At 32.0% G+C, this 25,157-nt stretch overlaps 1 protein-coding gene across 19 annotated transcripts in view; it reads right to left on the bottom strand.

Annotated features, from left to right (window-relative positions):
- Positions 1-25,157, bottom strand: part of LOC105342095 (lymphocyte cytosolic protein 2) — a 38,964-nt gene that overhangs the window by 9,341 nt on the left and 4,466 nt on the right. For 5 of the 19 annotated variants that reach the window (XM_011448933.4, XM_066069913.1, XM_066069911.1 and 2 more), the window contains 15 exons: positions 23,875-23,928; positions 18,458-18,507; positions 16,139-16,239; positions 15,409-15,472; positions 12,001-12,147; positions 11,195-11,257; positions 10,369-10,457; positions 9,405-9,443; positions 5,562-5,648; positions 5,191-5,313; positions 4,726-4,785; positions 4,355-4,522; positions 3,835-3,855; positions 2,100-2,172; positions 24-46 (listed from right to left, as the gene is read on the bottom strand). In XM_011448933.4, the coding sequence (XP_011447235.3) occupies positions 24-46; positions 2,100-2,172; positions 3,835-3,855; positions 4,355-4,522; positions 4,726-4,785; positions 5,191-5,313; positions 5,562-5,648; positions 9,405-9,443; positions 10,369-10,457; positions 11,195-11,257; positions 12,001-12,147; positions 15,409-15,472; positions 16,139-16,239; positions 18,458-18,507; positions 23,875-23,928 (1,162 nt within the window). Of the gene's footprint in view, positions 1-23; positions 47-2,099; positions 2,173-3,834; positions 3,856-4,354; positions 4,523-4,725; positions 4,786-5,190; positions 5,314-5,561; positions 5,649-9,404; positions 9,444-10,368; positions 10,458-11,194; positions 11,258-12,000; positions 12,148-13,061; positions 13,853-15,408; positions 15,473-16,138; positions 16,240-18,457; positions 18,508-19,754; positions 19,858-22,737; positions 22,750-23,874; positions 23,929-24,827; positions 24,881-25,157 lie in introns of those variants that run through there. The other 14 variants (XM_066069914.1, XM_066069922.1, XM_066069917.1 and 11 more) reach the window with 12 other exon arrangements.

The following is a 25,157-nucleotide window of genomic DNA, read 5'->3' as shown; positions in this document are numbered from 1 at the left end:
ATATTTCAATGATTTTAACATACCTTATTAGCCATGGCCATATAGTCTATGGGAAAATAAGAGGATGGTAAGTAAAATAGAAAACAAAAATAAATCAATGACCATTCTTTGGTATAACTAAAAGCATAAAAACACAGTTTTACTTAAGCTAGGAGAGGAAAATCCATGCATAACAGAAAATAAAGGTAAATTAAGTGAATATGCGAATCAATACTGCTTTGTGAAGCGGCACATAATACAAAATACAAATAAATAAATTAATACAAAAAATGAATAAATATCAATCGTAAACCAGTGACAAACATGCAGTGATCTTTATTAAAAACAAGAGGACTAAAGGCCATGACGGTCATTTGAGTTCCAATGAGTTGAGGGGTGGGGGGTGTTATAGAGTAAAAGGAATCTTAGATTACCTATACCTTATCTCCAGGAGCAAAAAATTCTTAACTTTTGGAAATAAGAGACATGCAGGGCTTTAACTGCCAATCTTTTATAAATTTTACAGTTCCATCTATAATGCACACAAAAAAGCCCAAAATTTTTGCAGTACACAATACACAGGATATTAAAGTAGATGTTTTAAAACAAAAAATATAATTGATACAGTATTGCCAAGTGACAATTTATCATGTAGTTTTCAAGAGGAAATTAAAAACAGCCATTACCCTAAGTAAGATACGTGTTCAAATGTTCAATATTTGGCTATATTTATTACCCCCAACCCCCATAAAAAGCCTCAACTTCTGCCCCATGGCAAATTTTAAATTTTCCCCTCAGGACATTATGAACATTATACCAATGCATGACATTATCTCCCACAACTGATACAGTCAGAAAAAAATATAATTAAATCAAAACATTTTCACTATGTGGCGATATTGGCCCACCCTAGGGCCTGAACCCCTGAATTTCACAATTTTGGTAGAGGACTTCGTGGACATTAGAACCATGCAATTAGTTTTAAATATTTCTCAAATATATATGGGAGTAGACAAAAAGATTTTCCACGATTTAATACATTTTCACTATATGGCCATATTTCCCCCCCCCCCCCATTAAGTCTGGAAACCTGACCCAGGGGCCGAATTTTATAATTCGGTAGAGGAAATTGTGGACATCAAAACCATGCATTAGTTTTTCACAAATATTTATAGGAGTAAAGAAGTAGATTTTCTAAAATTTAATAAATTTTACTAAACAGCTATAATGGTCCCACTCTAGGGCCCGAGCCCCTGTCCCAGGGGTCATGCATTTCCCAATCTAATGCTTCATGGACATCATAAACATGAATTTAGTTGTTCTCAAATATAAATGGGAGTAGGGGAGAAGATTATCAAAGATTTAATACATTTTACTATATGGTCACATTGGCCCCACCCTAGGTTCTGAACTCCTGACTCAGGGGTTATGAATTTCACAATTCATGGGTATCATAACCATGCCTTTAGTTTTTTCTAACGTGTGAGAGTAGAGAAGTAAATTTTTTTTAAATTGTTGCCTTTTTGCATATTAGCCCTGCCCATGAGGCTCCATGGATAGTAAGCCATGATTTTCGAAATATAGAGTATGATTACCATAGAGATACTTGACCAAAACTGGTAACAACTGGCCTCATAGTTTTCAAGAAAAAGTAAAAAATGAAAAATTGTTAAAGCACGACAACCGACGCACTATGAACAAAGCAGGACGACGGACAAAGACCAATTGCAGTGGGTCCTGAGTAACTCAGGTGACCTAAAACGGTAAGTTTATCACAACTGTTTATTTTTAGATAAGCTCAATGATTGTCTGTATATGTGAACTAATCCAAGCACCTCAATCCCATAATAACATGCACAATTTAAAATAAAAATTAAGTGTTTTCAAAAGGAATCAAAGTATAAAACAAAATAAGCAACTGTAAAACAAGCATGGAATACAGTTTAACATACTATACAATTATTATCGTAGCAAACAATTACAATAATTATATTTTTACCACAAAAGATGTCAAATTAAATGGAATTATTTGAACAATAAATATACAGCAAGTGTACATGATCTAGTAGGAAATGGTGGTCGTTCAACCAAACATAAAATAAGAATGACATAAAATTTACCATTTTCTGGTGCCTTCGGCAGAGGTTTTTTGGCAGTGGAAGTTCCTCGATTATCTGGCTTTTCATAGTCACTCTGTCCAAAATGACTGATAATTAAACATAGCAAAGGCAGGGGTTTCAAGAAAAGATATGAAAGTAATTGCCTTGATGCTTTTTTTTCTTGAAATATTACATATATGGGACTAATAAACAAACGATATAGCATGATAATGAACAAATTATGAAAGAATATGAAAATATTAATATATCTCAATGTCTTACACACGATATATCAAATTTAAATTGTCAACAAAAAGAAATCACCGAATTAAACCAATTGTTAACTGAGTAATTTCCTATTTACGAAATTTCTTTAATTTTAAAAATATAAAATACAAAAATATTTAATTTATTGATGAATTAGAACTACAATTGTTGAAATTATACAAAATATAAAATATTTCAATTTTCATTGCTGCTTTTAAACTATTCGTTGTCAATATTGCATGATTTTACCAGACAATCTACAGTTAACATGCTTGTAAGCGTTGCATTTACCATGCACTTTGCTGTAAAATTACATTACGTTTTACTATAAATCCCAATATTCAAAGCAAATTGTTTATTATTTTAAGTAATTTTTATCATATCATTATGTCACATTGTCCTTCTATTAAAAAATTCAACAGTTTTACATCTAAAAAATAATGACCCTGAATTTCTATTACTAAAATCGGATGAATATATACAATGTACGCATTTCTTAAAATATTGGCTCTATAAGGCATTATGATGACTTTGTAACAAACACAAACAAAGAAAGCTGCATTCCTTTGTTCAGTATAACACAGTATCCAATATCACAAGAAGCAAATTTTTGCATCTGTAACTTTTTATTTATAGGATACGCCATTCCATTTTAACACGTGTTAAAAATTAATCATTTTGGTGTATATATATGATCACATGTCGCGAAATAAACATATAGAAGCAAGTTTATGTTTTATTGCAATCAAACTAATTTAAATTCAGTAATGTTTTCATGCATATGTTTTTTTTTATATATATAACATAATTCATTTTCTATTTGATGGGAACTTCACATTGCAACATATTATAAATAACATAATTTTAAGCACCAAGAGCCCTCTTCCAAAACGGACTTCACAAATTGCAATCAAGCGCCTTTACAATATAACTTGAGTACGTGGTTTTTTTTAAAATTCAAACCCACATACCATATTATTCAATAACATTGTTTTCCTACATACACATATAATCTTTCATGTACATTGTTATTACACTTTTTCATCATGCAATGCAGGCTGGGTTTTTTTCCAAATCAGCATCATGTTTCGTTTAGGACCAAGAGTGTTTCGTCTTTTTTTTTGCACGATGTTTTTTCGACAGTAAATTATTCAAGAATTGGGTTGCCATGGAGTGCCGTTTAAAACACACTGTCAATTATATAAATCTAACTAAATAATCTACGTGCTGCACTCCAAGGATGTTTTTTTTAAATCAAGACTTTTGGCAAATAAAATCACTGCAATCAAATTATGGAATACACCGCTGAATTTAAATTTCTTCAACCAAAACAAAGCAATGAAGTCTGAAAGCGAGACAATGCAGTAACAAATGAATTTATTTGTCTATTGATTTGTTTATCAATTAAGGCATGTGTAAGTTCCACATGGGCAATCAAATTTCACATAATAATGCTGTTTTGGACACTGTATAATTAAATGAAATTTACCTTCTTCACAGTTCCCATGTTCTACATTGAAATACCCAAGGTTTTGATCATATATTCATGTTTAATTAACGGGTGATGAGACCCTACATACTTCTTCGATAAACAAAACCATCATTAAGAAGTCTTTTTCAAAGTAACATCATTAAAATAGTTCTATAATCATAAAAGTCTCAATATTATCGCATGAATTGTTTAACGTTTATATTCTTGAAATCGAATATGTTTTGTAAAAAGATAATTGCATTTTGTAACTGTTTATTAGCAATTAAGCATTTTAGTAAAGTGTTTGGTGTTTTTATGTACATATTCAAGCGTAATAAGCTACAATCTAGTAAGGCCAGTAAACGATAAAAGCCTGAGTACTGAACTCTGTAATGTATGAATGAAAAAAAATCAATATAAAATTATACACTTTTATGGATATTTTCACTACAAAACACGCCGTTTTTTAATAAGATAAAAAGCAAAATAAAAATGAAAATGAACTGAAAGCTTGAAAAAGTGTAGATAATTTTTTTACCGAACTTGAATCATCGCTGTCCTGGGTATTGATCGGTTCGGGGATAGGTGCCCGTTTATGAATTCTTTCGTGGCCGTGACGGGGAGGGGGCGGGGCAGGTTGGTCGGGCTCCGATATTGTTCTACTGAGTGGAGAATCTTTCTGTTTCGGCATCGGTGGTTTTGTTTTCTGAAACAATAAAATGTTCCAATGTTTTTATTTGTTTTTATTTATTCGTTCCTATACTCTTACTCAAAATAAAAATTATAAGACATCGTCGTATTTTACCATTAAGCTTCAGCGATCATTGTAATTGAAATTTCGAATATGCAATTTTTCTAGATTTAATATTTTTTCAAATATTTGATAATAAAATGCATTACAAATATTACCTTTGGTCTTTCGGGTAATGGGGCTGGAGTGGTGTTCTGATCTGGATCTTCATAGAAATCCTATTTAAAATTGATTATAGGTGCTTTAAAATATTTCTAAATCTGTACCAAACGTTGTTACTATCTTAAATCAACTTTTAATAGTATAAAATTATAGGTGCCATAAATATTTGTCTTTCTCCTAAATAGTTCATGAATCTCTGATAAGAAAGATAAATCATATATTCTTAACTTTTAGCACTTAAATATATACCAATTCCATTTGAGGACCCTATCTAAACAAACAAAAATTTGTCTTTTATATTTCATTTATCGTTCATCAAAAGGTAGATAACTCTAATTGTAGAAAGTGACACAAAACTGTTGGGAGAATTAAAAAGTTATAAAGTGTATTATCAGTAAAACACAAAACTTTTCACAAGTCTACAGGTTGATGTTAAGAGGTATGATTTATTTTTTGTTTACCTCTGGCCAGTCTGATTGTGGCGATGGTATGGGTTCCGCGGGTTTTGGGGCTGGTCTCCTTCCACCCCTGGATGGGGGAGGTGCAGGTGCGTGATCAGTTTCATCAGGATCCTCGTAAGTAGGCTATTGAATATATAATTAATATAACTGTTATACTAAGCAAATAGAATATTCCAAAGAGTTGGAACGTGGTGCATGAAACATGTAATACCGCATTTGCTACATAATCTAAATTTTGGGGATCATTGAAGGAACACATGAAACCCACATTTAAGTACTTTTAAAAACATTCCGAGTAAATTCACAAAGAAATGATTAGTACGAATGGCGATGGTATCGGATCTATTATTATCATAACCTATTAAACATGCCTGGTCATCCTCAACAGGGACAGGAAGCGTCATGGGGGGACGGGAAGGTGGTGGTTTAGGAACATCTTCAGGGACTTCATAATCGGGCTACAAAATGGCAGGATAACGAAATCTGACAGTGCTACCTTTATCATTCCATCCAATGGGAATGCAAAACTATTTTAAAGTAAAAGATCTACCCCTCCCCCCTCAAAAGAATTGCAAGGTGAGTTGAATCATTGTGATTATGCTGTGCAGTAATAAAATATTTGTGAGATATGTTAAAAGTATAACTATAATATTTAAACTTGTGAGACGGCGAAAGAAAGAGAGAGAGGCAGTGCAATAGAATCAAAATTACAACTAACATTTTCCCATGGATTATTGCTTGTGCTCGCATAAATATCTAAAAGGTACTTTTTCTTATTATGCTATTTGTTTTAAAAAGCCTTTCTTTTAAAAGCAATGAATAGTTGTATATTTTTCAACAGGTTCGTAAATGTTTAGTCATTTACTGCAAAAAAATGTGCTTAATTGATAAAAGACTTTTACGAGTATCAATAATGATCCCCTCGAACAAAAAGGACTCAATTAAAAATCCTATATCATTCTATTTTTTTCAAGTACCTATTTGACAAAGTGCAGTTTTACATTAACATATAAAATAGAAATATTTCTAACTAACAAAGTGTAACTGAAATACACTACATATACTTTAAGGATACAGTTTTTATAGATGCATTAACATTTTTCAAAATAAAATACAGAAAAGAAGACACCTTTTATAAGAAATTCAAATTTAATGCAAGGAGTTTTGTAAAAGTTTAAAGGACTATTTTTGAACAAAGCAAGGACTAAAACTAGGATTACATAAATCTACATAAGTAACCCAATTAGTATACATTGTTCTTTGACTATGAAAAAAGTAAGCTAACATGAAAGTTCCACGATAAAGCAGGAAGAAAGATAACAGGTTTCGGTACCAGTTTGTTCTACAAGTTTGGTTTGACGACTGATTGATCAAGATCTTATAGGTATATAAAAAAAAGGTTTAATGCGAGGTTACATTTATTACACTAATAATGCTTAAAAAATTATCTCATCAACAATTAATTGAAGCTATTATATAGCAAACAATCACTGGATACATGTACATGTTTATTGGACATTGTGTATATAATCCAATTCAGCGTATACAACGAATTCTTGACTTGGCAGCAGACGTGGCAAATTTTATGGATTAACCTTTTCTTAGTTCAAGCAATAATAGACAATTTAACGAGTCAAAATGCTATTGAATTGATATCAGTCTTAGATATTTCAGTTACTGGGAAATAATTATAATAGGTTGTTGGTTGGGACCAATATTAGCGAGGTATCCAAGATTATTTTTATCTTAGGGTGAAAGTGATTTGATACAGAGCGAATTATCATTCAAAAATAAATTTGTAAGTGGGAGGTACTCGAGAAATAAACACCTATGAATCTCCAATGAAGTACGACGATTTAGCAGTATCATTTTTAAATACTCATACATATTCTTTTAATATTCTTCCCTTGTAGGATAAATAAATGACCTTAAGATTTTATTATTAGATAATAAATAAATATTGGATTATGTTAGATAAAATATATGTTACAATACGCAAAGAAATTGAATGTTCGGAAGAAAAAATTTGATTATACCCTTTAAAATTCAATCTAGCAGGAAACATACCAAAACTACCAGGAATGACCAACATACTACTACGAAATTTTAAATAAACTTAAATATCTTCATTTTGCTTCAAGAATAAATATGGTATGCATTGTGCTTGCTGATAATAAATAAATACAATATAACTAAAGCAAACGTCAACAGGTAACAAAGAAAAGTGTTTGTAGGGAAACAAAAATGTCTACAATTATTCAAAAATGGAAACCTTCTAATTAGAATAATGATAGTTGTTTGTGAAAAAAAGAAACAAAAGAGACCAATCCTCTTATTTTTGTTATCTTAGTAAACAAGTAAAATCAGTGCACAGTAATCGGTACTCCAACCTACCAGCTTGGAATACAATTTACTCGGAAGTGTTGGCAGTAAAAGTGCACAGTGTACAGTCTCTGTGTCATTGAATCGTTCTACTATACGCCGTGCTCACAACTTACATCAAAGTACTGAAGTACTGACGGGAGTTTATTTTATCGATTATCATTTATTTTAAAATCAACTTATCTTGCATGGCAATTAGATTCCAGTCTGTATTTGAATTACGCTTTTTTTTATTATGGTATATGAATTTTTAGACTTTTCCGACAAGAATTTCGAGACACCCCATATGAATCATGTTGTGTAACATTTAAAGATAGATTTCAAACTATGTATTAGTAATCGAAACAATTTTAAGATATCGAACTCTAGTCTCGTTCAACCAGACGCTCGGCTGTCTCTGTTAATCTCCGACAAGCAAGAGAGCCTCTCTGCTTGTCGGAGGTTTACAGAGACAGCCGAGCGTCTAGTTGAACGAGACTTTATTAAACTCTGGCATAGGAGCACATAAGACTACAAAAATATCTAAATTGTTCATATTATATAAAATCTGACTTTTTTCAAAGTGTTTATAGATAAGTTTCCTTGAAAAACAATGCTTCAGCATACATTACATAGAATTTTTCTGTCACTTTCAAGAACTAAGTCTTGTCAGCGGTGATGATTTGTGCTTAGGTCCAAACACTGTTTCACTTTCGGTTTGTCAGAGTAACTGCATAGGAGAGTTGATTAAAATCCACTCCCAAATATATTACGATTGTTTGCTATTATATCATAACGGAAATTCTACAGAAATTTGTTAAGTACATTTGCTGTACAAATAGCGTATGATTGCTTACGTTCGAGGAGAAATGTGTAATTAATTAGGTCCGATGATGAGCCTGTCAACTCAAGGTCAGAAATATAAATAAATGCTACAACTGAAAACGGTGCGTCAAATTATTAATATGGACTTGAACAAATTTACTTATAAAGGTCGGAAATCTGAGGTACAGTGAATTAAAAAGAGGTGTAAGAAAAGCAGCTCTCCAGCAGTTACAGGAAGCTGTTTTTTTGTCTCTTCTTTTTGTCATATCAATGTACTTATTTTACTATATTTTATTTTTTTGTAGTTAATATTCATTGTCATTTAATTTTATATTATATATGTACTTCATTGTGTAATGTTATTTGGAATGTTTTATAAAAACAGTCTGAATTAAATTTCAAAAAATGATTAGTCAATTGAAAGCTGTCTTTTGCCTCCTCTTTTTGTACAGGGTAACAGGCTAGTCCCGATGTTGAGGAGGAGATAAATCTGGCTTTAAACGTGGCAAAGGCAATGCCAGATGTCTGGTCAAGGACGCATAAGATCCCGGGGATCAAATAAATTGAAATATTACACTCGAGAAACCATAGTATGATATTTACATTTTTTAGTGTTTTGTAGGAAAATCAGACATTGCATTCACAACTTAATTTTTTAATATGTTTATTTCTTCTTATATATTAAGCTGTGTGTTTCATTGTAAACTGCCGCTAAAGTACAAAACCCCTTGATTCAAACCTTTTAAAATTTGGGATTAGTAGACTTTAAAAGACAGATGGAAAACATTAAGCATGGACAGCAAAGAAGTTAAAGCCGGAATAGATGCAAAACTCTAGCTCTACAGGATAATTACTTTAAAACTAAGTTTTGTGCTCCGCATGTCGCAAGTTCTTTTTATTAGTAAAAAAAAACCCATATAATATTATATACAACGTGTCAACAAGAATTTTCCCGTAGAGCTAACGATCTGCATCTAAAGCCAGGATAGCTTCACACGAAGAGAAACAGAAAGGCTTCTTCATCAAACCTGATTAAGTAAAGGATCATCCGTTTCTATATAAGCTGGCTGTAAAAACACATTCTCCAAATATGTTATTTTGTCAAGCATGAAATAAAATATAACACCGCAAACTCAGTGCAACTATATCTACATGTATTTGACAACGTAGAGTAAAACAGTGTTATGCACACAATTTATTACTTTTTGTATTAAATGCAATACATTCTACAAAGAGTCAAAAATATTCATCAATAGGCTATCTTTGGCTATTTGTTTGACACTGTTTTATAAAGAAGAAAAAATTGAAAACAAGACAATAGTCATAAAAAATAATTGATTCATAATGAAATAGAAGACTTAAAAGTTCCAATCAATTGGCTAAAGCATTTGTTTTCATGCTTTATACAGCAGCACATGCCGCAGCCAAATCAAGACACTGGAGAGATCAAGATACAAAAGTCATATGATAGTAAGAGAATTATATAGATATCATTATTGAATTTAAAGGTTCGCTGTTTTCCATAAAACTTGTCTACATAGTCCTAACGTACCATAATCGCATACATTTAACACTGATTTAAAAACAAAGTACTACAGGCTGGTTGGTGAACATTGTATTCACTTACATTCTGTTACATCACTTACTTAATTTTCTCAATTTGAAGTTAATGTTCATTAACGTTATCTTTGAAAATAAAGAAACATCATAAATTTGACATGACAATCTAGCCTCTAGCCTAAAAGTGAAATTCTTTTTTTTTTTTTTGTTCTTTTTTAGTTTTTTGTTGTTGAAAATACAAGCTTTTTTCCTACATATTGTCAATGTTACTAGAACTGACATTTCGACATAGTGCATTATACATAATTTCTCTTTCCTGCCAAATATCTCGTAAAGATCAATCTTTTGGTACTGTTAAACTCTCTGTTGTAAATGACAAAACCTGTTAGTAAAAAGCACTGAAGTCCTTGCAACAAACCACTTCCAACTTACCTGGTCTTCGGGTTCTGGAACAGGGATAGGATCTCTCCCACGTCTACCAGGCCTTGGTACTGGTGGCTGCTGTGGGGATGGGACATTACCTGTAAATGATAACTAACTAGGTAAATATACATGTGAATACATTTTCTGGAAACTGAAATCTGACATTAATTTTATATTGAATTATTCGAAAACCATTTTGATATATCACATAATTAACGAATCGAAGTCATTAACATCATTCTATGAAAAAAATAATTGTTTAAATCATCTATCACCTTGATGGTGTTTTGACGGGTGCATCAAATTGCAATCGTTTTAAAGAAGGGGTGGGTCTAGGGTGTCATTTCCAACGTATTTATTTCAAATCCCATCATTAGTGGATTCTTTAGAAAAATTATGCAGGCACGTAGCATCGGTTGGGGGGGGGGGCTTGGGCAGGGCAGGAGCCCCCCCCCCCCTTGACTTTTTTGTACAGCAAAGATTTTTCTTAAATTAGCATACAAAAAATTGAATAAACATAGAGTTGCCCCCACCCACCAACCTTTAGTGGTGGACCATGTAAAAAATTCATTGAAAATAAGGAAATATATAGAGAAATTGAAGTTAAAGGTATACTTGTATTTATAAATAAACCCTCTTTTGCATTTCAGGAAATCATCATCAGTTCTCCCTTTAGAATCGCAGCTACGAGTATTGTTGTATAAAAAAATAGTAAATACATGTAATATTATAGATATATACGTGAAAAAAATATCTGAAAAAATCAGAACTTTACTTTTTGTCACAGCAAGTAAGATAAGCACAACTATCATTTTAGAAAATGAAAGGTAACTACCACTTCTTCCGGGTCTTCCTGGCCGGGGAGGTATGGCGGGTTCCTCTGGTTGTGGGGGTTTTTCTGTAATTTCAAACAATTTTCCACATAACTTCAATAACAGAAACCATATTTTTCTTCATATCGATTCAACGTTTTTCGCAGATTAAAAATGAAATATCTTTTGAAATTTTTTATTTGTTGGTTTTCAGTTTCCCGTTCGACGAGAAATATTCACTTTATGAAAATACAACTTAGTTTTCAGTTACTTGATAACTATTACAACTATGGATACATTGTATTTTATCTATTAATTGAATAATACTTTTAGTAAAGAAGTAATTCTAAACTCACTGAAATATTTCCTATTTTACAGTTTTGTATAACTGCTGGCTATTCCATAATAATGGAATTGCCTGTGTATCTCTTTTACTGAATATGAATAATGAAAAGGTAAGCTTTACAGAGAAGCAATGACATTTATCGGCAGCAGCCTAGCAATATGTTGTCAGTTGAAAAAATGTTCGTGGTGTTTCATCGTTAGTATAATGTGAGTGATAAAGAGTAAACAACTTAACTTTGAGCATTTCACAGGAATGTTTGGATCAGCAAAAGCGGTTCAGTTCCCTTTTTACTAAATTTATATACTTTCCTAAAAACCGTGTTTAAACGTTGCTGTTTAAATATTAGATTAAACGCAAGTAAAAAGAAAAGGAATAAACCATTTGCTTACACCCATGCATCACACAGACACAATTGAACCGGGTTGTGTTTTAAGACCTTCACTTTGGCTTTTTGTGAGTAATATGCCATACTGGAACCAATACCTTGTCTTTGGTTAACTCTATTTCTCTGCTGAAGAGCTTGCTTTAAGGAGTCAGCAATAGAAAGACCGTTCTTGTTGACACTGCTTTCCTCCTCGTTTTGATCGGGGTTATAGTTAGCATAGTCCTCCTGCGGCTCTTCGGGTTCCACTACACAGACAAGGAGTTGGATACAGAACTAGTGAGTGTAGCGGGCGGTCCATTTTATTGGACAGTGAATAAGTTTTGTTCTTGCTTTGTTAGTAGTGTACAAGATAACTAAAAGGTAAGCATGCCTTGGATAAAGGGTAAATTGTAAGTGCTGCGTGCAACCACATGTAGGTGATAACATGAACATCAAGCAATTTATGCGACAAATGTTTCGTAAATAAAACTTACTAAATTGATAGATGATAACAATTAACAGCTTATGGTAAAAAAATAAACCTAAGCCATATTATTTTAAAAGCTCAATTAATGTAGCCTTCAACGACTAAAACAATTTGTATTTTGTAATAATAATGTTAGCATAATGGTTTATTTAAACCATAAATCTATGATAAGATGACACGCAAATATATGTCAATTTCTTGTGTGGGCGTTTAAAATATGTACACAATAATAACCAAAATCACTAAAAACTTGAAATTTTTCAAGATCCAATAATAATTTATGAAGTAATAGTGCTGTTGAAAATAGGTCCTTTAATAAATGTGCTTTAAAATACTCTAATTAGGGTTTGGTATGTAGGGTTATTTTATGACAAAAACTCGGAGGAAAATCTACATGTGTCACATATCGTTCGTACACGTAATTACCGAAAAATAACTGCGGATTACGTTGATCTTGATGAATGAATCAACACTCTTTGTATGTACCTCGCTTTGCCAGGGGCCAAAATGTTCACGGTCTCTTAAAATGCATAGTATTGCATCCGTATTCTTTGCTTGCTGTAACTAGCAATTGGTTTTCAAACACCTCTAATACTATAATAAATTAAAAATGTTTACAATAGGAAAAGGAAACTGAAGTTGCCGGCCTCTGCAGCCATCGTTTTATGTCCGAGCTCTAACCATGTGACTTACCAAGAATTGGAGACGATATAGACACTTTAATCCCCTTTCTAGAATAAACTCTTGTCGGTCTTTTTTCGGCAGTAGAGTGCCCGGAGGAGTGATTTCGAAATATTCCACGGAGCGTCATCGTTCCTTTAAAAAACATTTTCACACGATTTTCTGGCGGAAGACTTGAGCTTCGCCGATGGTTGGCTTTAACTAAGCCTCGTTTTTCGAACATTTTGAGTCTTCCCTTTTTGGCCGAATCTTTCGATCTGATTTCTACCACCATGTCATCTCTTGGTACAGAGGGTGCACTCATTGAACCAGCAACCATTGATCAACGATGAAAAACTTGACACTCACAAATCACACTAATCCACCTAAAATGCCATCTACATTTTTGACATAATAATCGGTCTATGCAATAGTGCATACACAGATATAGAGTCCAACGAACTTTTTCCAACACCTTTACAGTTTATTCATGCATTCGTACACCGGTATCACAGACTATGAACATAGATCCAAGAGTATGACTCTGACTCACTGGTCTCTTCACAACTACGTCAATATCATTCAGCGTGTCCACTAGGTTTGAGATTGTTGTGTTTACTTCGAGTTGAAGGCCAAAGAATTTTGACGTGATGTGAGGAGATTTTGATGGATGACGTTATGTGCTAAAAACGACACGCTCCATCGAGTCTTCATCATCCCTGTCCATCGTACAATGTAACGTTATGATTTCGATGTGTAATATACATGTAGTACATAATATCACCGTATAACGCCCCCGGGATTCATTTTACACATGTACTTAGTAAATTCAGTTAAGGAAAAGGTTTATATTGTCAAAAGAATAATTCGATGATAATGAATAACACAAGTCATGCAAGTATGATTAAAACAAAATTGAAAATAAAAAATTAAAACAAAAAATAAGATAAAGGAAAAGTAAGAAGTTTAAATAGATCTCAAAAAATTCATTCATGTCAACAATTTACTAATCATAACTCTATTGGTCTAAAAGAAATCTGATGTGCAGAACACACCCAACATTTATCCCCTGTTATGAATGGAAGGTAAAACAGAACAATGAATGACTAAATACCACGAGAAAATTACCATTGTGTCGCATCGGTGTCAAATAGTACGCTCTGTGACCTATATAGCGATAATTAGGTTGGTCTTTACAGTTTCTCATCGCAACGGATGTCGCACTTTAAGCTATTTCTTCACAAATAAACCTAACTTTCATATACTTGTATCTCTTTGTATGGACAATGTTAATCATCCAAACAGACACACATGCCGTATGGCTATGAAAAGTTCAAAACAGGAATTTTCTCACAAAACAAAATGAGATAGAATAGCAAGAGATTTAAAAATTGTTAGTTATATACAGTCAACAGACACATCCTCTATTTTTGGTCCTGAAATTCATTCCGTGTTTGAAATTTATACTTATGTAATCTTAAAAATGAAGTGTGCAATATGTTGTTGTAAAGGGGATGAAAGTTTTTTTTTTATTTTTTTTTATTTTTATTTTATATATCTTCTGGAAATTGTGATTCATCATTCACCCGCTTGGTATGTTTATTTTCTTTACAAAAAAAGGGCTTTTTAATTTTAATTTACCATTGAATTTAATTTACATAATGATATGTAATTATATTTATTGTCCTTGAGCTTTACAACTCATCGGAATGCAAAGCATAATACATATAAAACTATATACAAATTTGCAATTTGGAGTAGGTGATTAAATCAAAGATTTGGTCAAAGTCGTAACATCTGGACAAGGGAAATTTAGGTTATGACTATGTTTAAAGTATATTCTTTACGGAATTTCTTTATCTTTATAACACTATTGAAAATTAGAAGTTGCTCATGATAGAGCATGCAGTGTAAAGCTTTGTTAATAAGATTATACTAAAGCACAGGTTAGTATATATGTAAAGATAAAATGTTTGAAAAGAAAAAGAACGTGGAAAAGTTTATTAAAACATATCAAAATGTTAATGGAATGATCAATTTTACCTCAAGAACATTGGCATATATTATAAAATTTCTTTCATTACCGTAAAAATATTTCTCGTAAAATATAAGATCATTGGTACAAGAAATACAATGATCTTGTATTAAACAGACAGTATCTATACTGATATAAATAAGATTAATTTTTTATTAATTAAACTGTCACTGAATATTCATGTCATAGTATTTATCTTCAAAATTGCAACTCGCTTAAAAGAGAATGTTCTCACAGCATACTTTCATTATTTTTTCAAATTTAAAAACTTGTGCGTAGGCCATGAATATACAAGAAGCTGAGTGCGAGTACACGTAATGGGGTATTTATTATAGCAGTTATTACCGTGACCTCTGGAGGGTTTCTTAAAATGTTCCTGTTCTTGTTCGTTCATGTAATCCTCTTCATCCTTTAAAAACAAACCAATCACATTATCAAGAAAAAGCCTGCTAGTGTTGACATTCTATAATAATTTTGCCATGACCATCATTGTTACATGCATGATGAAGTGTACAACAATATTCACTACATTAAGGAGGCTGGATGGTGAACAAATAAACCATCAGATCTTCATAAAATTTTAAGATATGAATGAATAGATGTTAAGTTATAAAATTCATTAAAGAATAAATCCACATGTTTGAACATTTAAATTTAGGTATTTTCCTATATATTGATATGGAGCTCTTCTTTTAAATGAGATTAATACAATCTAAAAATGGCCACATCCATTGAGCCTTCTTAAAAATCAGGTTCTCTTTAAGAGAGGTAAAATGGGTGGCGTTGTTGACGCAGGGGGAACGCCATCCTAAATAACATTGTTCAAGTGTTTAAAACACAGACAAATCACCCGCTTGTGTTTACAAATGTAAAAAATAGACAAAACACAAAACTTCACAAAAACAAGCAAGATTTAACAGTTTCAACTAATTACAAATTATTAAGGTCTTGAGGATTGTGGCCTAAGGCTATAAAAATACAAGAATTAATTCTTTTCCGAAAAACATGATGTATACGCGAAGATACAAATATTTAAAAATACAAAAATATAGCCTTGCTATGAAAGTAGATTTACCGATGACTCGTCGTTGAAATTGTCAAACTCTCCCCAGGCCTCGTAGTCATCATCAGACTCCGAATCAACGTCATTTTGTGGAGGTCTAGCTGGCTGTCTATCTGTATGTTATAAAAATAAATCTCTCATTATCATAACATGTACATTCAGTTTCTCCTTTAATTCTTCTAAAGAATTCAGATTTATCTCAAACGGCTACTGGAAAAAAATCCCGATACATATTCGAACCAGTGTCAATAAATTTATTCGCGTATTTTTTAAAATAAAAGCATTCATGACTTTCAATGCATTATTTAGCAGTGTTTATTTCATTTCATTGACAATATTTATTTTAAAAAAAAATATATTAAATAACTAGATTCGATCTCGTTGCGAGCAACGAGTGGGTCTTCCGTCCAATTTTTGAATAGATTAGATTAAACTTATCAATTTAAAGATAAAATCGTAGATCTAAGCGAAAAAAAGAGAAAAAAAAATTGCGGCACTCGAGGCTTGAACCCGGGTCGCCTGGGCCATGTCCACGACTCTATCGACTGAGCTACTCGGACTCTCGCTTCAGGACTTTGACGCTTAATTTCTCGAGAACGCCTTGATCGATTTTTAAACAAATTGCATATTCTGAATCAGTAAAAGAGTCACTATCATATAATTTGAAAAAATATATCAAAACAAAAAGTTGAAAATTTTCATTTTTTAAATTTGCTTCCGGTGACGACCAGAAGTGACGGCCAACATTCTTTTGACCGAGGTTCACGAGGATATTGCTAGATCTATCATCTCTGAAAATTTCAGTTCTCTATCTTTACTCGTTTTTGAGAATCATCGCCGACAAAATTGACTTTTAAAAATCGTAAAACGACGATAACTTCCGAACGGAAGTGAATTTTTTAAAATTGTTCCGGCGGTATAAAATTCATATGACTAGGCATCAGCCCTGAAAATTTGAAGGAAATCGAACGAGTCATCTCTGAGAAATCGCCTGCACAAAATTTGTAAGACAAAAAAAGAATAATAATAATAACTAGATTCGATCTCGTTGCGAGCAACGAGTGGGTCTTCCGTACGATTTTTGAATAGATTAGATCAAACTTATCAATTCAAAGATAAAAACGTAGATCTAAGCGAAAATTATTTTTTAAAAAATTGGCGGCACTCGGGGCTTGAACCCGGGTCGTCTTAGCCATGTCCACGACTCTATCGACTGAGCTACCCGGACTCTCGCTTCAGAAATTTGACGCTTAATTTCTCGAGAACGCCTTGATCGATTTTGAAACAAATTACATATTCTATATCAGTGAGAGGGTCACTATCAGGTGTAAAAATTTCAAAAAAAAAATAATAAAAAATAAAAAAGTCGAAAAATTCACTTTTTGAAATTTCTTTCCGGTGACGACCGGAAGTGACGGCTGACATTCTCTTGACCGAGGTGCACCAGAAAAACGATAGATCTATCATCTCTGAAAGTTCCAGCCCTATATCTTTACTCGTTTTTGAGAAACCTGACAGACAAAATTGACTTTAAAAAATCGTTTATTGACGATAACTTCCGACCGGAAGTGAATTTTGAAAAAAATGTTACGGGGGTACAAACTTCAGATGGCGAGGCATCATCAGTGAAAATTTGAAGGAAATCAAATCAGCCATTTCCGAGAAATCGCCTGCACAAAATGTGTAAGGAAAAAAAGAATAATAATAATAATAGAATTGAAAAAGAAACCGAAGAATAATAGAAGGGTCTTCCGCTGAAGACGGAAGACCCTAATAAGAAAAGTGAAAAAGAAACATTACAATAATAGAAGGGTCTTCCGCTGAAGACGGAAGACCCTAATTAGTAAACTGTATTATTGTTCTTCTTTAATACTTCTGAGGTTGACTATTTCGTGATGATTGACAAACCGCATGGTGCATGTCATTTACGTAAAAATTTACTGTTCCTTCTACGCAACATACTGATAGACAATGACGATTATTACAAATCTTTACTAAATTTTATTCTGCGAATTATTGAAGAGAGATCTTGCTTGTATTTTAAAAAAAAAATAAATTCCACATGCAACATTTTATTTATTTTCAAAAACGGTACCTATGAGAAAATTAATATACAAACTTTATATCGGGTCTTATAACATTAAGTTCCATGCATATGTTCACATGCGCTGTCAGACTGTTTTAAAATTATCAAAAAATGTGAATATCATAAAAATATTATATGCTTTAAGAAAAAAGACAAGGGGATACCGGTATATGGTATTGTCACATAATAGGCTAAAAATGTTAGCATTCTTTCATTTTTTTTTTTTTTACAATTTTCTTTCTTACCTTCTATACGAGGATGGGGATGTGCTCTGGAAGGAATTATATTTGCCACTCTGGAATTAAATAATGAAGAATCTGTTAATATCTAATTCAAATATTCTTCAGAGGGTTTTTACTCAACATTTAGCTATGGTTAATAAATTTTAAATGTTGATTATTTAATCAAAACTTTAAAAATGTATTATTGGAAGGTCTTAAAAGAGTGCACTAAAATAAGGTGAAAATGATTCCATAAGGTACATGTAAGCTACGCGAGCATAGTCATAATCGGTCTTATACATAGGTATAGGCCCTTGATGGAAATCTGGAAGTACTGTTAATCAGCAAAATACTTAAGTATATCAGTCAGTTTAGATTTATCAGAAAAGGTAAACGGAATGTGAAAACAGAGAAATATATTTTGTGATGTCAGTAAACTGTATCCATTTCCGTTGAAGCAGTTCACGCAGTAAAGTCCCCACTGTGAAAAAAAAATCATTTTTTAAAACGTTTTGAGAAAGAGGGGTTTTTCGAGTAGCCAAAAAATGATAAGAAACAGCGTTTTCTACGATGGAGATGTCCATGCACATGTATCAGCTGGCAGGTGTTTGTATAACGTATCTGTGGGCAATCGGATGATATAATAATCATTATCAGTATCCAAATTAGACGCCCCGGATTTTGTACAAATTTAGATTGTGTAATAAACAAACAAATCAAGAATCAATTTTACAATTATATGAAATTATTTCCGTGTTCAGTCCCTTTTTGAACCTGAATCAACAAAATAAAATCGACTCCATTGATAATTGTACTTTTGGCAATATTATACATGTAAAATGTCTCACTAAATTGATTGAATAGCTAAATATCTGTTGCAGCTGATGTACAATTACATAATACAGCCCTTTCATATGGTCATTTTACCATCTGTTTTTAATTTATGACGTAATTTCTAATTCCCAGCATCACTAGTAATAGTATATTTACATCATTTCAATAGCGTTTTATCAAATGAATATGGTACATCATGAACTCTACATCACGCTTATTTTTCTGTGTTCGTTTTGGACATGAAGAACGATGTTTCGAACTAAATAAAATCTCAATTTTGTTTATATCGAAAACTCCTTATTGTCATTATTTTCCTTGCTCATAATTTATAATCGTAAAAAGAACACTTCATGTTTGAGAACGCAAATGAGATTATAAATAGATAACATTTTTATCTTTATTTAGTTACATGCATTTCTTAAGGGTTTTACTACAAAAATGTGAACGAAAAAAATACTTTTCAACAAATCTAAAAAAAATTACTCACAATCTCCTAAGCTTGATATTAAATGACATGATACTTTTTTCACAGTATTTCCCTCAATAACCATCCTGCTAGAACTTGTTTATCATGTCCAAGTTGTAAGTACAATTTGTTATTTACATCTGAACATTGATACGCGGTTTATCACAATTATGTCACAAAATATGTAAAACAGTCTACGTTTCTAGGTCAGTTACCTGCATAAACATCAGGCTCACTGACCAGTTCATGGGGATATAAATGTCCTAATCTACATATATTTTTTATTCAGTGTACGTGCCCAGTTCCAGAAATATCGGAGTTGGACAGGTGACCAAGCCTAAGCTCTTCAACCATTTACTTCCCTTTAGTTCAATGGCATCACTTCAGACAATTTTTTCCCAAATAAATAAGCAAATGAATGCCCATAACCATAATAGGAAATAGCTTACAAATCAACCAACGGACATAACTAGGCATGCATTATAACTATCCCTCTTTTGATTTATTTAGATGAAACATCATGCAGTTAAACAATTGAAAACGATAGGATATATATGAAAATGAATTTAATCTACATTGGCTTTAACCAAAAAAAAAAATGCTTTCAAAACCCATCTTAACAACACGGTCACATGTGGTCATGCAAATATAATGGCTTACCAAAAGCTCCGAATTCTATATTTGCTGATAAAATAATACATGAAATTGCATTAATGATTGGGGTCTTTGCCAAACAGTATTTTTGCATTGACACTGCTTCGATATACTGCGTCTGCTCACCTCAATCGAAAATACTCTCTGAACAAAATCAGTTTAAGTGTTGTATCTCTCTTTCATTTTGTTATTACAGTAAGTGCAGGACATTACGTAAATACCGGACACGATATATTCCTATCTAAATTCACGTATCAACAATAGAAATAATCATATTTTAACTGGTATATAATTACTTTTTATGAAAGTCAATGATTATTTAACAAGCAGGGGACAGACGTCGCAATACCTTTGTTGAACTTATTTTATTTAAAATCACTGGAAATTTTCAATTTTTGGAAAGCGCTATACTATTGTTATTGATAATGTAGGACAACTCGATATCACTTTCAGTTCTTTTTTTGTTTGTTTTTTGTTTGTTATTGTTTTTTTTTTTTTTTTTTTTTGGGGGGGGGTCACTTATCACTTTTGTTCTTAACGACTACGAGAAATAACTCTTCCTTTTTATTTCAAAATCTTTACCTTTTAGAAAGTTGTTCAAAAATTAGATAATTGCACGGCTTGCTTCTTCCCTTTCCTCTTTGGGTAGATTTAAAGCATTATTATATTTTGATATTTAGAATGACTTGGTATGTTCTTGGCGTAGCATCACACATTGTCATATAGTCATGAGAGACATAAAGGGAAAATAATGACATTTACAGCGTATTACTTGGAAAATGTTCGATTAACACAATACTTAAATTATTTTATATATCATAATGAAGAAGAATTTCAATATTTCAGTTGTGCGCCTCATTAAACATTAGATGAAAATCTTACTGTGCATAGTACAGAAGGTCCTCAAGAAAAATAAACTCGTAATCAATATGTTGTTATTTGCAATATTAATGTGCAAATTCAATGCATAAATAAATATACATGTACAAAAGAATATCACCATATTATTCGTTAGTTAAAACATTAGTTCATTAGTACTTTCATATATACATGTATCACTGTTCTCCTAGCGTTAACGTTTAGAAATCTCTCCGTTATAAATTAATACTTCTCAATTAACAAAGCCGAGCATAGCAAAAAATTTGTCCAGAAAGTCTTTCTGTCATCTTGGATTTTATACTTTTTAGATTTTTCTTACTAAATTATGTACCAGCGAAAAAAAAATACGGGGACAATCCGAAATGGCAGAATGCGTTACAAACTTAAGGTCCCGACTGAGTTTCAATTAAGGTTCTAGGACTTGGTCTAGAAAATGAATATCTCCTTCCCACAAAATCTCTTGCAATTGGCTTGAATTGATCTTAGTAAGTTGTTTGCTAGTTTGATTCATTGAAATGTTTGACTGAATGCTTCCTTGTTTAATTGGTTGAATGATTGAATATAGTTTTACGTCTCTTTTAAGGTAATGAATTCATATAGATATTAGTATTATCAGATTCAATAGGTTATAAAAGTACTACCCCCCCCCCCCACCACACATGCACACACAAACACTTTTCTCTCAAGAATTTCTCTCTTTCATCTTATTTTCACTTACTAACTTCCTTTTTCAAGTAGTATACAGGTATATTTGTAAACGAGTTATATGCATAATGTATAGGCTTACATTATATTTTTTTTCTTTAAGAGACATTCTATAATTACTTTGTTGTGAGTTATGTGTACTTGTATGCTTTGTATCTTTTTAAACTGTCTTTGTCAATAAATTTTGTCAATAAAAAAAAAGAATATATCTGGAAAAAAAACCAACAAAAAAGTATTATCTGAAAGCATATTATAACACGGGTACTAAGTATATACAACTATGTATATTGTTCATTCTCCGTTAAATATTCGTAACATATTCTCATTAGGCCTATATATAACATATTTTTTTTCAATTGTGAACGTTTACGTGTAAATTTGGGAACTCAGAACTTGCCAATTTAATGTAATTATAAATAATAATTTAAAAAATCATGTATAGTCAAACTTGAGAAAAATATGTAAACAGAATAAAAAATACGTTCGTATTCAAACAATATTAAGAATGCATTTATACAATTACAATGTATTATGTATTAATAATCACTCTAAAGCAATTGGTTTTAACAAACTTATGCAGATGTCAGTCTTCAAAATTCTGATACATTCCATATTAATAAGCAGTATTCAACTGATGAAGGAGCAACAGATCTAGAGACATATACACATGTATTAACAAGTTAGAGAATTACTTCAGTTGTGGAACTTTCTGGTGCTATGAGTAGAGAGTCTATTTGTTTGATGATGTTAATCAATCAATACTTACGGTTTTTGTAAACTGGTAAAAATGACATCAATAAACTAACATGATATACCAGTATATCACCATGTGCATATACCTTAGTTTCCTACAGCTAGTGAACATAAATAGAATAAATTAAAGTACTGTTGCAGCAGCAGTTAGGACAAACAGTCCAAGTCGTTGAGCAAGTTTGATGGACATGTTAATATATATCTATAAAAAGTCACTTAATATGAAAAATTACTTGAACATTCGACGAACATATTCTACATAATCTATAGATTTGTACACATTTCTTTAAAATAAAAATGTTTTACTGTCAAAAATGTAACAAAAAAAAAAGAAAAGAAAAGAAAGAGACATCTTTTACCCTACTACTCTAACATTACATACAAGTAATATACAGGTGATTCAAACATTTCTAATATCTCTATCAGACTTCAAAATAAAACAAGCGGGAAATGGAGAGATAACTCTGTATTGAGTACATGCTGAAATACAGTTCTGAATAAAAAATAAAATGTCTGATTTTTTTTTAATTCTGCTGTAATTAAAAATCTAGCAGTCTAAAAACGTACCCTTTTAGTAGTCTAACATCTGTGAGCTATGCATCAGTCTAACATTATGATTTTAATTAAAATAAGACTGCTGAAGTATCGATATCCTTCCAAACCGCACTTTTGTACTTTTAAAAAGTTAAAGCTGTTTCTAAAGTGATGGATCAGGCAGTTTTTTGGCCCGTTAAGTTTGCTTAAACTATCAGATATTTTGCCAAAAGAATTGTATTCAGCATGTAGAAATGTAAGGCATATATACTGCAATTCATCTTCATCGGTTAGGTTGTTTATTTATCTCATATAATCCGATTTTTGTGGGATATACATGTACGTACTGCAACAGTTTGATATAGACAGACAGTAATATCATATTCATAATATCGGACTGTCAAAGGTAAGTTTTTAGACTACAGGAACAGAGAATGACGCTACAGCAGTTTTAATATACTGCTAATTTCAACAGTCAAGTCATCTATCTGATTTTTTCAGGAATAGTTTTTTTTTCTTTGTTATTCACGCTAACAAGAATGAATTTTCTCGAATGTTTATTTCTCCAGGATGACAAGCACACTCCTTAAAAGGTAAATCAATATTGAATACTTACGTTGGAGGGTTGACATCTCTGTTTGGAATGTTCCTAATGCACTTTATTAGATCACTGCAAAAACAAGCACAAAGAGCAGCGTATAAAAGAAAATCTGTTCTGTGATTCAAATCATGGTACATTAAATGGGCGTACTAAATGAATTAAATTATGGTAAATAAAATTGTAAACATATGCATAATATATGTAAGTAAAATTTAAAAATATCATCTCACTTCAAAACCTTACAACGAAAATCTAATAAAATTTTGTAAATGGGATTTTAAAACGAACCATATGCATTAAACTGTTTAAGCAATATATTGGTGAGTCACAGTGAAATAAATTTTGACGATGCTGATGAAACCAAAACGTTAAGAGTATAGCGATTTGTTCGACCTCGCTTAAGAAAAAGACTACTACTAAGGCAAATTATACTTTATAAGTATTGTACAGTGTTATCTTTGTCTGAGGTGTAAATGATAGAACAAGGAAGCTCTGATGTTGTGAAGTGTTGCCTCCTTCTTTGTTTTATCACTTCCCGTTATGTCACTTTACAGTGAAAGCACAAACACACACAACAAAGTACATATACGTATTGTGAATATTTTATTTTTAGTAGCAGTTATCCAGAACTTCAAGCAGAGTTTTTTTTAACGTTAAACGTCAGTCTATTTATTGCTTCTTTCACGATAATTACATAATTTCTGTGGTAGTTGCGTTTAATTTCTATAGTCGTAATGGTTGTTAAAACTACACAGTAATTCATATGAAGTTAGAAAAAAAAACTAATAAGCAAGGAAGCATGTTACAATGTTTAGGGTGCAAACGTGAATACACCAAGAAACCTGTTTGCTAGCAAAATAAAAGATGCTTGAACACTTATTAGAAAGCTTTATTCTACATTACAGCATCAACACTATACAAAAGCAGTGCAGTAGTCAGTAGACTCGACAGCAAATACCGTCACTTACGATCGTTTTGCATTTGGACACTTCATTTTAGTTAAGTCCAAATCTTCAAGAGTCTGAAAGAAAGCAATGTAATGCAATGCCAAAAAAATTGAAAGTCTTTTGGCCTATACGAAGGGATCTACCTCCCTGCGTGTCTTCGTGCTACCTACTTGAAGAGGAAGATTTACCTTTATCAGTAAAGGTTGGGTCTCGGCTCACCTTAGCAAGCTTACTTACCATTTGAGTCTCTGGGACTACCTCGACATATTTTTCAAACGCAAGAGAAAAAAGACCCTACCTCAGAAATCGTTCTAAATGCAAGAGTATCTTGTGCAAATTCCATTTATTTGC

This window comes from Magallana gigas, chromosome 8 (genome assembly GCF_963853765.1).
Source record: "Magallana gigas chromosome 8, xbMagGiga1.1, whole genome shotgun sequence".
In the NCBI taxonomy this organism is placed as follows: Eukaryota; Metazoa; Mollusca; class Bivalvia; order Ostreida; family Ostreidae; genus Magallana; species Magallana gigas.
This window is presented reverse-complemented; position numbering and strand designations above follow the sequence as displayed.